Source organism: Tenrec ecaudatus, chromosome 17 (assembly GCF_050624435.1).
Source record: "Tenrec ecaudatus isolate mTenEca1 chromosome 17, mTenEca1.hap1, whole genome shotgun sequence".
In the NCBI taxonomy this organism is placed as follows: domain Eukaryota; kingdom Metazoa; phylum Chordata; class Mammalia; order Afrosoricida; family Tenrecidae; genus Tenrec; species Tenrec ecaudatus.
The window spans coordinates 39,982,642-39,998,551 of record NC_134546.1 but is presented as its reverse complement, the minus strand read 5'-3'; the positions used below and the strand labels follow the sequence as shown (position 1 = coordinate 39,998,551).

The window sequence follows — 15,910 nt, the reverse complement described above, 5'->3', positions numbered from 1 at the left end:
TTGTTATTTTTTGTTTGTTTGTTTGTTTGTTTTAAACGTTTTTTAGGGGCTCATACAACTCTTATCACAGTTCATACATATACATACATCAATTGTATAAAGCACATCTGTACATTCTTTGCCCTAATCATTTTTTTCTCTTTTCTTTTTTTACATTTTATTAGGGACTCATACAACTCTTATCACAGTCCATACATATACATACATCAATTGTATAAAGCACATCCATACATTCCCTGCCCCAATCATTCTCAAAGCATTTGCTCTCCACTTAAGCCCTTTGCATCAGGTCCTCTTTTTTTTCCCCCTCCCTCCCCGCTCCCCCCTCCTTCATGTGCCCTTTGTAATTTATACATCGTTATTTTGTCATATCTTGCTCTATCTGGAGTCTCCCTTCCCCCCCTTCTCTGCCGTCCCTCTCCCAGGGAAGAGGTCACATGTGGATCCCTGTAATCAGTTCCCCCTTTCCAACCTTGTTATTTTTTTAAAGGCACCCTATGAAACTAAGCCCTGACGGTGCAGTGGTTACGAATTGGGCTGAGATCTGCATGGTTGGCAGTTCGAAACCATTAGCAGTTGAAAGACTGGGCTTTCTACTCTTGAAATAAACAATTAGTCTTGGAAGCCCACAGAGGGTCACTGTGAGTCAGCACTGACTCGATGGTAGGAGGTTGGTTTTTGGTTCAGTGAAACAAGACAAGCGTACTGGTGTCAGAACTGAACTCGCCTGCGGTCATCCACTGCCGGCAGAGCCACACTTAACCATGGCTTGTTCTGGTGGTAAACTCAGGAGGCATGAACTGCAACCCGGCCAGCAACATGTTCCTTCCTTACCTGTGTAGACCAAGCCGAGGCTGCCACTTTTCCAAGTAGATTTCTTCTTCAACAAATGGTGCTGGGAACCTTGGAAGGCAGAAAACAGGAAGGCCCTCGGCGAGATGGGTTGGTACGGTGGCGACAATGGGCTCAGGCATGGGAACAAGCGGGAAGATGGCACGAGACCTGGCAGTGTTTCGTTCTGCCGTGCCCAGGGTGCTGTAGACTGGAATCCACACGATGACGCCTAATAACAACATCTGCCGAGGAAGGAAGTAGGACCCCTATCTTGCCTCATTCCCAAAACGAACTCAAGATGGATCACACCGAAGGGTAACAAGCTATTGGGACCATCAATAAGAAAATAGGGACGAACTCACAGACTACCAAGTCTGATAAAGGGAGCACACACAGCGGAAGGAAAATGGATCACTGGGACCTATTAAAAATAAAACACTTACACATCGATAGACTTCATCAGAGGGTAAAACAAGAGCCCAAAGACTAGGAACAATCATTTGGCAATGACACAGTGGACAGGGGACTAATTACTAAAATCTATCGAACACTGCAACATCTCAGTAAGAAAAAACAAACAGTCCAGCTGAAAGGCAGGCAAGGGACAAGGGAGGGCACTCGGGTGGCTAACGAACACGTGGCGAAAGGCGCATGATCACGAGCCGTCTGGGAGAGACAAATCAAAACAATGATGAGTTATCACTTTATACCCACATTAGCCCTTCCAGGAAACAGAACAAATGCTGGAAAGGATGGGGAGAAATTGGAACACTTAAAACCTTCAAGTGGTTTGTAAATGGGTACAACCATTGTGGTAGAACATACAGCAATACCTAAAACAACTGGGAACAGAAATAGCCTATGAGCCAGCGATACATTTCTGGGCATACACCCCAAAGAAGAGACTGAACTTAAGCAGACCTATGCTCTCCCATGTTCACCGCAGCGCAGTTAACAGCAGCATGAAGCTCCAAACAGCCCAAATGCCCATCAGTAGAAGACTGGACAAAGAAACGCCGGTACATGTGGAAGACGGAATAGTATGCAGCCCTAAAAAAGTGACAAAACACCTCATGATGGGGAAGGACCTGGAAATCATTATGCTGAATGAAGTTAATCAATCCCAATTAGTCTAATATTGTGTGAGTACACACACACACACACCCCCCCAAAAAACCGACAAAAACCAATTCATTACCACTGAATCATTCTGTTACTGTTTACAGGAGTAGAAAGGCCAGTCTTTCTGCCAGGAAGCTACTGAAGGTTTTGAAATGCAGCTTGCAGCCCAACATGTACCCACCACACCACCGGGGCTCCCTGAGTCCACAACTGTAAGAATAAGCACTAGGACGAAGGAAGGCTTCTGCTCTCAGCCATGTAATCATCTAAACCAGCCTCCCAAGCAATGCGGTGGAGAGCCTGCCCGGACCCTGAGCCATGTGGCCTCCACTATTTGTGCATCTTAAAAACCACCTTCAGAGAGGCTGCAACTCGGCTGGGGTCAGTTTTTTAAAAATACAACCTTAAGCTCAGGTCACTCCAAATTCACAAGCGTGATAAGCATTACTGGATATTCAAATCAAGGTGGGGGGAGTGGAGCCTGTATGTCTAAGAGACGACAATCATATTCTGTTGGTGAATAAACAGGTGAAGCAACCTCCGAGGGGAAAACACTTAGCAATGCGTTCTCTATACTAGGAGAATCCACCCAGCACTGTTTCTAATTGCCACTTGACCTAGTTTCTATCCAGCCCTTGGTGACCCCACCATGTGCTATAGGCTGACTACTGGGACTTTATACACTTATCCTTTCAGGGTGCACAGCCTCCTCCATAGATCACACCAGGATTCGCTGAGGAAATCCCACTAAGCCATCTGGGCTTTACCTCAAAATCACCTGTAGCCATTTAAGGAATGGACATACTCCCCTGGATTTTAGGCTAAAATAACCTTAGTGTGAGAAGCAGAGTACTGCTATTCCCAGGTGACGGGATTGGAGGTCACTGGGCGTAGGCTCCCAATTGTTAGGGTGAGGGGATCCCCAACCTTCGAACGGGCCCTCCTCAGAAGTGACTTTGTGATTGTGGAAAACAAGAGACACACAGACAGCAGGGCACAGGGGCTCCTTCATCCCGATGTCAGGACTGACGGTGAATGTATTTTCCAATCGGTATATATAAAGGGGCTTACAGGTCTTTCAAAAGGCTCACACACATCATCCGGCTAACATATTACATAGTCAATGGATAATATCATAAGCAGATAACCCAAAAACCAAGGCAATGCAATGACTCAGGCCTTCACCTAGTGCTAATTGACCTCCAATGTCCCTGAGCTCTTCCCAGGGAGTTGCTACATTCTAAGGTGGTTTGGATATAGAACCTGATTGTTCTTATCTACAGGTAACCTCCAGGCACAGGGAACAGACAGACACAAGTAGAAGATATCTTTTATGGTAGCCCCTTTATGACAGTTCCTTTATGGGGGGTTACTGGAGGGATTGGGTCTAGCCATGAGAATGGGTATTAATGTCTATTTGCATCTCATAACCTTGAGGTCTTTCCCCACCAGACTGCTTTCCAGACCTGTAACAATGAGCACAGAGGATTTAAGTGCATTACATTCTCATCCAATCCCTCAGATTACCACACCCAACGAATGGTGGCCCAGGGCTACCACACTTACCATTTCGGTGTTCTTGCTTTCTTACGAGATGTATTAGTCTGGTAGGCATGGTTCTGTCTATGTGCACGAGTGTTACTGAAACTCTTGCGCTATGACCAAACCCCATGGCTCATGTAAACAGTGTAAAGTGTCTGGTCACTTAAGCATCTAATTGATACAAGTTAATGATTCATGGACTTTGGTGTGGAAAGCCAGCCTATGCATGTGTAATTTCCTTTTCTCGAGTGTTTTAAAGTTTATACCATTGGTTAAGTTAATGACACAAGCAATACAAACACCTACAGCCCAGGGGATGATTTACAATGTTCTCTATCACAAATTGAAAATTATTTCTGAAACAAACCAGACATAAACCATAGATATACTAGTGGATTTTGAGCCCACATTTAATCTTAGCCTAACTCTAAGACTAATTAAGTAGTTCTTATAACACGGCACTACTTGATACTTGTCCGCATGAAGAGATCACTGAAGAGATGGGTGCTATAGCAAAGTGTGGTGAAGAAACCAAACCATGCCCAGCTATTAGAAAGAACAGCATCTTGAAACAAGCAGCCGTCTAAGTGAGGAATTACTAAGTCCATATGGAAGAAGCATACCAGCCTGTGTGATCCAAGGATTATAAATAAAGTCCAAATCCGAAGAAGGGAATGGTATCAGAGCTTAAATTCTGACCACCCAGTTTACAGAGGGCTATGGATGGCAATAGGAACCCAAATACATTTGCAGGATCTTCACATGGATAATCCTCTGGTGAATTCCCCTCTGACAAAAATCCAGGGATGTAAATAGCCTCGCTATCAATAAGAAAAAACACTTTAAAGTTGACTACAGCGAATGCAGTTGGGTTAAAATGTAGCAGTGACATAATCTCCTGTCAACTTACAAAGGGGTGGAGTTGAGCCTGTAAACCAAGCCACAGTCAATGAGGCCTCATCCTGAGGATTCTGGGAACTTTTGTTTTTCTCCTTGGAGGCGGAAGACTGGCTTATCTTCATGCTGACAAACCAGCTGTGCCACACTGATGGAGCCAGTACCCTGAGACTGGAGGAGTCACGCAGAGACCCACAGGAGCGCTGCAATGCTTCCACCACCACTGGATCCACAAGACCTCCTACCCACAAGCCCATGACCTTTCTTCCTGCCATCGGCATCATAGCATGTGCTGCATGAACCTGAAGAAAAATGTACAGACTGGTAATGGGCATATGGGCTAATATCAGATTTATGAACTTAACCTAGACTGGGGTGTTTTCTTAATGTACAATTACTCTTTCATATCAAGTCCTCTCTCACACGAGTGTCTACGAATTTGTTTCTCTAGTCAGCCCAGACTAACACACAGCATATCCCCTTCTGACCCATTTTAAAGACGCTTCAGTTAATATTTCCTTTCTTTTCTACTAAAGCTTATGGTTTGTTTTTTTGTTGAGTGTGTATTTTACATGATTGTCTACATATGAAATCCATGCTAGGTAAATCTATAGTGACACCCACTAGACTAATTACTACCTAGGGGCATGGCAGGGGAGATTGGGAGAGAAATGGGGAGGTAACAGGGAACATAAGAAAATGTTTTGAAACTGAGGTGATGATTGTACAACTCTTATTATGACTGAACAATCTAATTGTCTATGTGAATTATATGCCAATAAAACTATTTTTAAAATCCGTAGTTTTAAATCTCACCATAGATGGGGGTGGGAGGGATGGATGCAGGCTCCTGGACTAGACAGTATGCTAACCTGGACATGCCAACATAAGGACCTGGGGGAGCACATCAGGGGGTCTCGGTCATCACCTCCAGCTTTGAGGTGTTTTGCCTACTCAGCATTTAGGAATTATATGAGAGGGATTCAAAAAGTTTGTGGAAAATTCCCACTATCTCCTAATTCCAACCTTCCACACACTTTGAAGTCCCTTTATACAGGTAGTCCCAAATTTACAACTATTTCTACTACGAGCTTGTTTATCTTATTCTTAGTAACATAAACCACACACAAGGTGTGCAGTTTGTTGATGGTCTTATTCTCGTGCTAACCCTCCAAAGACAAATATGTACAAAAGATACTGATAATAGTGAAAATGAAATATAAAAAAAAATCAAAGTATGTGACTTATGTTACATGCAGTTTACAGTAGACTCATTGGCAGTTGGGTACTAAGCATAATCAGGCACGGCTGGCTAGATAAATTGGGCAGGAAAGATATGCATGCAGCGCCAAATGGCAAATGAAAAAGACAACCTTGTTAGTTTACAATTAAATCAGCAAGCATCCCCAGTTCAGCGGCAAACTCTGCTCCCAAAAAGGGGAGACCTGGATTCTATTCCCAGCAAAACACCACACGTGTTTCAGTGGATCTTCCGGACCAAGCAGAAAGGGCTGATGATCTGTTTTAAAACCCAGCCAAGGGAAACCCTACGGATCATCCATGGAGCGAGCCCGGGTGGCAGAGTGGTTACGTGTTGGGCTGTGATCTGCAAGGTCGGCAGTTCAAAACCACCAGGAGCCTCTTTGAGAGAAAGATGGTGTTTTCTGTTCCCCTAAACATACGGTCCTGGAAGTCACAGGGGCAGTCGGACCCTTCCTGTGGGGTCGCTATGAGTCAGGACTGACTCGATGGCAGTGAGCTCAGATGGGTCACAAAGGTCTGAGGAGCGTGAGCAGGGCCGGGACAGCAAGTGCCACCCTCCCACTGTGCACGACACAGGGAAGAACATTCATTAACAGCGACGAGTGTGCAGGCCACCTGACAAAGAGGACGCGCACCTCACAGTCCACAATCCACATGATTTTATTTATAAAATTCAGCATAGTGTTCATTTCGTGTCCATTTACATATTCCCCTCAGTCAGCTGTGTTTAAAGATCTGTACATTGTACTTAGAGCACAGAGCTGTACTACATAAACTGTTCTCACATCGTCAACTGGCAACATGATCGAGGGTTAAGTAGAAAACAATACAAAAGTATTACAGACAATAGCTTATCAGTGTTATCTTCGTTCCATTAGTTGGGTTTCCTTATGCGGTCACCTTTATTCGTGAAATGATTTCATTTACAAAACTATTATTCTTTGCTATCACCTCGGCTTTCAGCTGTCTGAGCTTCACTGTGATGTCTTCTGCCGACTTTTCCGTCAAGGGCACTTGCTTGACCTTGAACAGAAACTCCTGAATGAGTTTCTCACCTTGCTGGAAAAACATGCAAAACGATCCATCAGTCTTGACTCTAAGTTACACTAGACAGACTAAATAGAGTATGTCACTAAATTTCATTCTAAATATTTAAAGAACATTCTTAAGTGTACGCGGTCTAGAACATATCACAAAGCCTTCAGTTTTTTCATAGCAAGTCATAAAAAGAACGTTTATAAATATATGTCCAGCGACTAAAGACAAAGGAGCTGAGTGCGTTTATAGTTGACAAAACCTATAGTTTCGTCATTTCTGATGCACTCAGTTTTCTTGGGGGTGGGAGGAGGGGAGGAAATCCTCAAAGTCTACCAACCACTGGATAAGGCATAAACTCACTGAAAATATCTCACACACATACTTCCTTTTTATGCAGGAGGTAACGCTGTTCTAAGAAACATGATTTCTTGCTATGTGACTTTAAAGTTTATCAAATCCCGCCATCAAGCAGAGAAGGCCCAATCCCAGAGCAGCATTTTATAAGGGAATGAAGCGACTCTGTCCCCAAAGAGCTTCCTTGAAGAAGCACGTGGTCCTCCTCTCCCTCCCTGGCGCACTGTTTAGTCTCGTCTGTGATCATGCACGGGGACTGCGGCGGGCAGAATGGCGTCGGTGCATTCTTGACCATGCGGGAAAAGGCACCGAAAGCCAGGAACAGCCGCTCAAAGACGAGGCACTAGAATCACATCAGAACACACACACGCGCGCACACACACACGTCCACAGCTTGGTGGATGACAGAGAAGCAGGCTCACCTCTCTCTCCAGATAGCATCTCTTGGCGGGTGCTTCGGCCTCGTCCCAGTCCCGCGATTTCCCCATGTTCTGGAACTCCTCCAGCTCCAGGGCTTTCTGCCGAGCACACTCGATGACATGCCTGGGGAAATTGGCAAGCTCCGCCACGTGAATGCCAAAGCTTTGGTCGCAGACCCCTGGAGGACCCGTTGGAGGGTTAGAAGAGGCGGTGATAGTGGCTCCCTCTCACCTGCTATTAGGAATGATCTAAAACACTAGTCAAATCTCTCGGAGCCATTTAGATAAGGGAGCTTTAATTCAATCACCCTTGCAAAGTGGCTATGACTTACCCGCAGCGCTCTACCCTCCCCTGACCAATGTAGGAGGGACAGCAGAGCACAAGCCTGGTGAAGGCCTGGAAAATGTCTTCACCTTGCTTCTTAGAAGCAAGAAGTTAATCAACTTGGGTCTCTGAGGGTCCCTCGGCTCACAGGAGAAACGCAAGCACAAAGGACAAAAGGGAGACGGGTAAAAAGTGTCAGCAAGTAGAAGCAGCATTTAATTCCAGCCAGACTGCTTTATTCCTACAGAATGGCAAATCCCCTGACTCTGCTGACCTCATTTCCTAGTGATTATGGCTCAGGAAAACTGGCTAGATGAATTACCTTAAATATTTACAAGACTTGTCTCAGAAAAGTTAGTTGGTACCACATTTCTACCATCTGAATCAGATTGTGAACTACCACAAACGTCAAAATTTTATACCCAAACTGCTGATAAATTATAGACTAATCTGATAAATTATAGACAAACCAGCTCAAGAAACGTTTTCCAACATTTTCCCTAAGAGTTCATATGAGCTGAGCTATTGTGGAACTTCCAATTTTGCCTCAATCAGACAGGAATTCTGCTGCTGCTTGGTGAATGTTGCCCGACCTGAAATCCACGCCCACCCGGGATCTTAGACAATGACCTTCCTTATTTAGAAGCAGTCTTTTCGCAGATCTCAATTAGGCTAGAAATCACACTGAATCAGGGTGAGACTTCAGTCCACTGGCCAGCGTCCTTCTAAGAAGAGGAGAGACACACAGACACCCACGTGTGAAGAAGTGCTAGACGGGAGCAGTGTCGACAGCCAAGGATTGTCCAGAGTCACTGAGAGCTAAGAACGTAGCAGGAGGCATTCTCCCCTAGGACCGTGGGAGGGAGAAGGGCCCGGATCACAATGTGATTTTGAACTTTCTGCTTCTATAGGACCAGAAACGCGCTTGCACCCACCTGCTTGCAAGGCCTATGCAATCTGCTAGAGCCAGACACTGTGCAACTGAAAGACGAACGGAAACCAAAGCAAAAGCTCATCTCCTTTCCCCTATCCACCCCCTGGGCACCGATACTAGCAGAGGCGCTTCTAGAACAAATGACACACCAACAATGATTCTAAAGCAAAAAGTCTATCTTCATGGTAAAAGTCATATCCAATACCCAGATTTGATGTAAATAATAGCAACGGGGGAACCAATTGACGTCTGAGGGGCCGGCCCCAATCCCAACTATGTGGACAGCCCCCACCGACCCCAACTGTTCACTTCAGAGGACAGCACTGAAGCTACAGCTCAGGGAGAGGGACATGTCTGATCAGAACACACAGGAGCAAACAAAGGGAAAGGGAGAGAGTGGAGCACATCCTGGCCCACCAAGCCCTGAGGACGATACCTACCACCAGACAGGACATTCCTCGCTGACCCATAGTGCTATGGGGACAACACTGGAGACACCGTGTGGGAATTGTGCCCTACCTGACCCCACCACACTGAGGTGAGACACTAAGGGCGTGCAACAGAACAGCAAGGGGAGAGCAATGAAGTGCCCGGGGTATACCAAAAATAGACTCTTGGGGCCAGGACATGGCGCCCCATCAGACTGGACCGGAAAACACTCCTAAAGGTCAACAAACAGACCTGGGAACTATTTATAGGCTTTGTTTTTTTCCTTTTGTTGCTGTTGTTGTCGCTGTTGTTTTATTTTCTTTGGTTGCTTTGTTTTGCTCTGTCTTCCTTTTGTGCACAATATTGTCTGTGCATGACTATCCAGATAAGATAGACAAGACAAACAATCCAGAGGAGAAAACCAGGGACTCAATGTTCTGGGGGAGACATGGGAGAGAGGGAGGTGGGGGAAAAGGAAGTGGGTGTTAATAAATCGAGGGACAAGGGAACAACAAGTGATCTAAAATCGATGATGAGGATGGGGGTAAGAGGCTGAGTAGGGCTTGATCAAGGGCCATATAACCGAAGAGTAACTGCTGAAACTCAAATGAAGGCTGAAAAAGATAGTGGGACAAGAGGAAAGGAAAAGGAAACAGAGGGAAAGAACTAGGAGGCAAAGGGGCATTTATAGAGGTCCAAATACAGGCTATGCACATATGCAAATATATTTATATATAGGACGATGGGGAAATAGATCGATGTACATATATTAAGGTAGCAGATGGACATTGGGCCTCTACTCAAGCACTCCCTCAATGCAAGAACACTTTGTTCTAATAACCTGGCATCCCATAATGCTCCCAACAGATTGCTGAAGATAAAGTGTGTGCATAAGCAAATGTGGTGAAGAAAGCTGATGGTGCCCGGCTATCAAGAGATATAGCATCTGGGGTCTTAAAGGCTTGAAGATAAACAAGCGTCCATTTAGCTGAGAAGCAACAAAATTTCAAGGGAAACGAGAAAGCCATCTGAAAAGTTTTTCTGAAGATGGGGGGAAAGAGTTCAGTAATTGAATTCTTGTCCATTGCCAAGGGGTACATGTTGAGTCATAGTCACACCCACAGGCCAGAGTAGAGCTAGCTGCTCTTTAGGGTTTCTGAGACTAAATGCATATGCATATATGTTAAACAGCTTCATTATCACTTTACATGTTATACCACTGAATTATTATTCAAGCATATCAAGGAGAGACTAAATCTTTAAGGGAGCCAACAGCCTCCTCTTCCTCGCATGGAGAGGCTGGTGGGCTTGAATTCCCAACTTTGAGGTCAGAGTCCAATGCTTAGCCCACTGGGACACCAGAACAACGTAAACAAACAGGTGCTGATTTCACCAACTCAGAAATCTGATAAGCCGCTAAGTGCACAGGTGACGTACGTTTTTGCAAGGATGAAATAGCCAGAGAACTCATTTCACTTGGGGCTGTGTGGGACTGCTGAAAGAAACCCCAGCTTTACACGCGCTACGACATAAAACGCGCCTTCAAGAAGACAACTAACTAGGTAATTAGGGAGGAAAGCAGATTCTTGGCGCTCCAAACGCGGTTAACTTTTACGGCCTAGTAGCTACTTCAACGAGAAAGCACAGTGGCAGGGGACGTGGAAAAGCCTCTGTGGCGACGTTGGAGAAGACAGAGTCTGCGCTCTCTGGAAATGGCTCTAGCCTAGTGGTCCTCCTGGGAGACACAGGAGCATCATGTACCACTTACCTGTCCCTAGCTGGGAATTAAGAGAGAAAGCTCTCTTGCAAACATCAGCGATTCGTTCTAACTTAAATTGCTGGCCATCTCAGGAGCCGTGCGCGTGCAGCTGCTGGTGCAGACACTCACCTTTCTTCACCTGGTACAGCATCGTTAACGTCTCTTCCGTGGTCAGTGCTGTGACATGGAGGTTATTCACAGTCGCTATCTGATTGGCCAAGGCGGTCAGTTCATGAAAATGGGTCGCAAACATGCAAAAGGCACCGATCTTTGTGGCGATGTACTCTGAGATCGCCCACGCCAGCCCAAAGCCGTCGTAAGTGGAAGTCCCTCTCCCCAACTCATCTATGATGATCAACGAGTCCTTGGTGGCTGACCTGAAATACAGAATTACAAGCCCACGTCCCAATCGCACAGAGTATGGTCGTGCCAAAAAGAAGAGGAAAGATACGTCTCCAATAAACAGATTATCTTCACATTAAAAAACAAACCCAACGACGCCGTTAAAAACAGGAAAAACCAATTAAAAAAAGGAGAATGAATAATTTTTTCAATTGCCAGCCTTGTTAGTAGTCATCAGAGAATTCCCGAATAAACACTTATCATTCATCCCTGCCAAGCAAATCCACCCAGATTAATTAAAGCAATAATAACAACACCAGTGATGAAGGTGGGCCTGGAGTTAGGTCGATCCCCACACTGCCTCCGTCACACTGGGAGCCCAGGCTTCTCTCTGCACCCATTACCACAGGGAAACTTGTTTTCAGTTGGTGAGTCCAACAATCTTGCATGTGCTTACTGGTCATGTGCATGTCTTTTTCCGTGAAACTGTTAAAATGTCATTACTGGTCAAATTATAGATAATGTGCCTAACTACCACAGTGTCTGTTTGTACTGCTTTTTAAATTCTCCATAAGCAATAGACGGCGTTCACTGAGTCAAAATCAACTACGTGGCAGTGACTTTGCTGTGCTCTGTTTTGGTTTTAATGTGCCAAGTACGTCTGAGGAAACCAAGGAAGAGATGACATAGCCCTCACCCTGGCAGAGGACCACCTGCACGCTCAGGGCTATTTTCAAGTTCCATAATGCACTCGAACAAGTGACTTAGAAAAATGCTATAAGTATGACTAGTTTTCCCTCCCTCCCTCCCTCCTTCCTTCTTCGTTTTCTTATAGCAAACGGATACAAACTGGAGGCAGCCAAAGGAGTAAGTACATGGGTGCGATCCCGGAGAGTTCCAGAGGTGTCACTTCCACATTCCTCCCTCAATGTCCTCCAGGTACTGAAAGGTCACTGCTGCTAGCCACAGCTCACCCAAGCCCGTGCCTAGGTTTCGTAATACATACATGTCAGACTAAACCACTGCCCACTAAGCTGAACTCAATCTCTGGCCCTGCTCCTCCAACCTCAGACTGAGCTCGTGGGAAGTAGCCCAGGGCCTCCAACCTCTTCGCACTCGGTTAGAAAGTTGACCGGCGTGACTGGTCTTTCTGGCATGAAGAGGCCCAACCCAGGGAGACCTAGAGGTCCACTGTGAATAACAAAGGCATGCCTGTAAGTTAAGGCAGCGGTTCTCAGCCTGTGGGTCATGACCCCTCTGGGGTCAAACGACCCTTTCACAGGGGTCGCCTTAGACAATCGGAAAACACATAACTATTTCACAATATGTCGTTAAATATTGTTTTGTGATTAATCACTATGAATTAATTATGTTCAACTTGTAACAATGAAAAATTAAACCCTGAATATCAGCTATTTACATTATGATTCATAACTAGTAAAATTAGTGATGAAGTAGTAATGAAAATAATGCTATGGTTGGGAGGTCACTACAACAGGAGGAACTGTATGAAAGGGTCGCAGCATTAGGAAGGCTGAGAACCCGAGTTAGGGAATCAAGGGCTTAGCGGTTACCCCCGAGAACCAGGACAAAGGTGAATTGGTCTTTACTACACAAACTTCTAGTGCAAAATTCACAAGCTTTAGTCAAAAAAGTCGAGTAGGCCTGTGTGAGCAGAGAAATCAGCACAGAAGTAGAATTGGTCCACCGGCCCTAACATTGGCAAGGAGTTAAGCCACGGGCAAGGAAGGCCTCTCCCAGGTAGCCAGAACAACAAAAGCAAAACTATGGTGGTGGAGGATAGAAGGGAACCAGTAAGTAAAGCACACGTGCTCTGTCCCAGATCTAACAGGTGAGCTGCTATCAGAGAAACAACCCTTAAGTTCAAAGACGCTTTCCACAACTGGTACTAATCGCTTCCACGGCAATTCAACATACTCAAAGCTCCCCGATGTTGTATAGATGGGTCTGCAGACACACCTCACAGGACGGGGACCAGGGCACGCACTTACCTGAGAATAGAAGCAGTCTCTAACATTTCAGCCATGAACGTGGAGACTCCTTTCAGCTGACTGTCCCCAGCCCCGACTCGCGCCAAGATGCAGTCCACAATGGACACTTCTGCTGACTCGCACGGCACAAAACACCCGATCTGGGCCATCAGAACAATCACACCGGTCTGCCGAATGTACGTCGATTTACCGCCCATATTGGGGCCTACAACACAAATCATTTCAGGGAAAAACCATTCATTTCTCTCTGCTTACAAATTAACTGTTCATCCTAAACAGAGGGTGGAACACCACTTTTGCATCGGTGACTAATCACATGGGTTGTCACGCGGACGTTGTGACGTGCTAGAAGCAGAGGCATGGGTTGCCCACAGGGCCTAAGAATACCCTTACAGCAGTGCAGTGTTTCTTCAAACCAGGTCCCCAAAAATCAAGAGAAATGATTACCTGGCGTATGTCTAACAAGAGCAAACATACATTTTCTCATGGCCCACAGGGTAATTTAATGACGTCCAGGAAAAAGCTTGACTTATGGGTTAAACCCTGCTATTCGTTAACAAATGGTACTGGTAGGGAATGGATCAATGTGGTAGAACATGTATGTGCTACACTAAAGTTCCAGTGATTCCCTAACTTGTCTGGCTTGGACTCAATGCAACACTGGAAAATCCATTCAGGGAAACAGCACACCAGAATACAGCCACCAATGTCGGCCGACGGTCCTGACTCCCCTCTCTGTGTCCCATAATCTGGATACCCACTAGCACTGAGGCGATTCCAGCGCATGGGGACCTGACACAAGGTGTCCAGGCTGTCGATCTTTACCGGAGCGGCCAGCCTCACCTTACCCTTGAGGACAAACAGGCGGCTCTGAACTGTGCTCGGCAGTCCGATTAACCCGACAGTGTCAGTTCCAGCCCCCCAGATACCTCCGTTTAAAACATGATACACTAGAAAAGTCAGCCCACTTCTTGTCCCCCAGAGTTCACATGAATCTGGTACCATGTCTGAGGGCATCCTGGAAGCCAATTCCACTGACCTTCAATCGTCTCTTTACTGGAAGGACTAGCCCAAAGCTAAGCTTTCAGGATGGAAGGCTGGTCCCTGTGAAGTCTCTGAACTCTGGAACAGACATTTCATCCGAATACAGTACTCCCTCATAAACCACATCTCTCTAATCCAAATATGAATCATGAACTATCAGGAGCCACGTGCTCCGTTGCTAATGTCAAAAGACCGGGACTGTCTTCATCAAATTCAAATTCTCTTTCATTCCACCAGAAAAGATGAGAAATGTTTAAAAGAAAACAAAGACTATAAACTAGGTTCTTACCAGTAATGATGTGGAACATCTGTTTATCTTTTTCGAAGAGCACATCGTTGGGAATGAACGCAACTTCATCTTGAACTTCAACACAAGCGTGTCTAGATGCTTTCAACGTCATTCTTCCTTGCCCTTTCTCCAAGATGACCGGCCGGACATACGGAACAGGGGCTGCGTTTGACACATGAGCAAAGCTGACGATGGCGTCAAGCTGGGCTAGCACATCATTGAGTGTCTGCATCGGTTCCACGTAGCCTACGCAGAAATAAAACAGAAAATGTATGCAAGAAGAACGAGTCACAGACCGGGGATGTAAACAGCCACAGAATGAATATAGCTCCCTCATTCGGGAACTCGACACCCATTAAAAAAATAAAATTCACAGGAGTTGCCAAAACGGTGCTTGAAAGGGACACCTAAATGCACCAGGAGGTGAGCTGGCTGCCGGGTCTCCCTCAGGGAACCCAGCTCACAAACAGTGCGCTCCCTTTAACAAATGCCAGGGAACTATGACTGCAGGGCTGTCTGCTGAGAAAGGAGGCAGGACTCGAAACGCTTCATAACACATTGACAAGAGAAGAAACACAGGGCCATCTTGGAAGCATTCCGTCAAGGTTAAGGTTTGCCGTTTCCTGTTTAAGAATCTGAAATGAGGGTGGGCATCTCTCAATTATCGTAAGAAATGTGCAAGCGTGTGGCAGTACCTATAACGTGAATGTCATGACGTTAATGTGACAACACGGACTATTCTTTAGTCATCGGCCAAACGCACTGCCATCGAGTGGGTGGCGGCCCTCTCGGAGAGGGTAGAACTGCCCGTGTGGGTTTCCCACACGGTAACTCTCTACAGGAATCGAAAGCCTCCTCTTCCTCTCACGGAGCAGCCAGTGGTTTTGAAATGCTGACCGTGTGATTTGATGAGCAGCCCACTTTGCCACAAGGGCTCCTTATCATCGGTACTGAATACGGTCAAGTTTTACGCTAAGTGCCAGTCCCCGAGTGCCACTAGAAGACCACTGTCCACAAGGTCTCCTCCACTGGCGCACAACAATGAAGAGTTGCCTTGTATATTAAGGAAGGCTTGACGCACGCCCGTAAAAGCAGAGGGGGCAGGACGAGTTGCTGGAGGGGTTGGGAGAACAGTGTGGTCTAGAATCACCACGTGGGCATCACACAATCACATCAAAAGCCTCATGGGACTTTTGAGACAATCATTATTTACCTTTCAAAACCACCTAACTCAAAGTTTAGCCAAATGAAGGGGAGTGGGTGCCATAAAAGCAAACCCACATTCTTAAGATAATTCTAAATGCCGC

The 15,910-nt window shown here is 45.9% G+C and overlaps 1 protein-coding gene across 1 annotated transcript in view; it reads right to left on the bottom strand.

The window, feature by feature from the left end:
• Positions 1-6,300: 6,300 nt before the first annotated feature.
• MSH2 (mutS homolog 2) overlaps positions 6,301-15,910 on the bottom strand; it is an 84,332-nt gene continuing 74,722 nt past the window's right edge. Inside the window, exons 12-16 of the mRNA XM_075535597.1 lie at positions 14,604-14,849; positions 13,271-13,475; positions 11,046-11,293; positions 7,473-7,648; positions 6,301-6,717 (exon numbers count right to left, since the gene is read on the bottom strand). Of these exons, the coding sequence (XP_075391712.1) occupies positions 6,547-6,717; positions 7,473-7,648; positions 11,046-11,293; positions 13,271-13,475; positions 14,604-14,849 (1,046 nt within the window). The 3' untranslated portion in view covers positions 6,301-6,546. The remainder of the gene's footprint in view (positions 6,718-7,472; positions 7,649-11,045; positions 11,294-13,270; positions 13,476-14,603; positions 14,850-15,910) is intronic.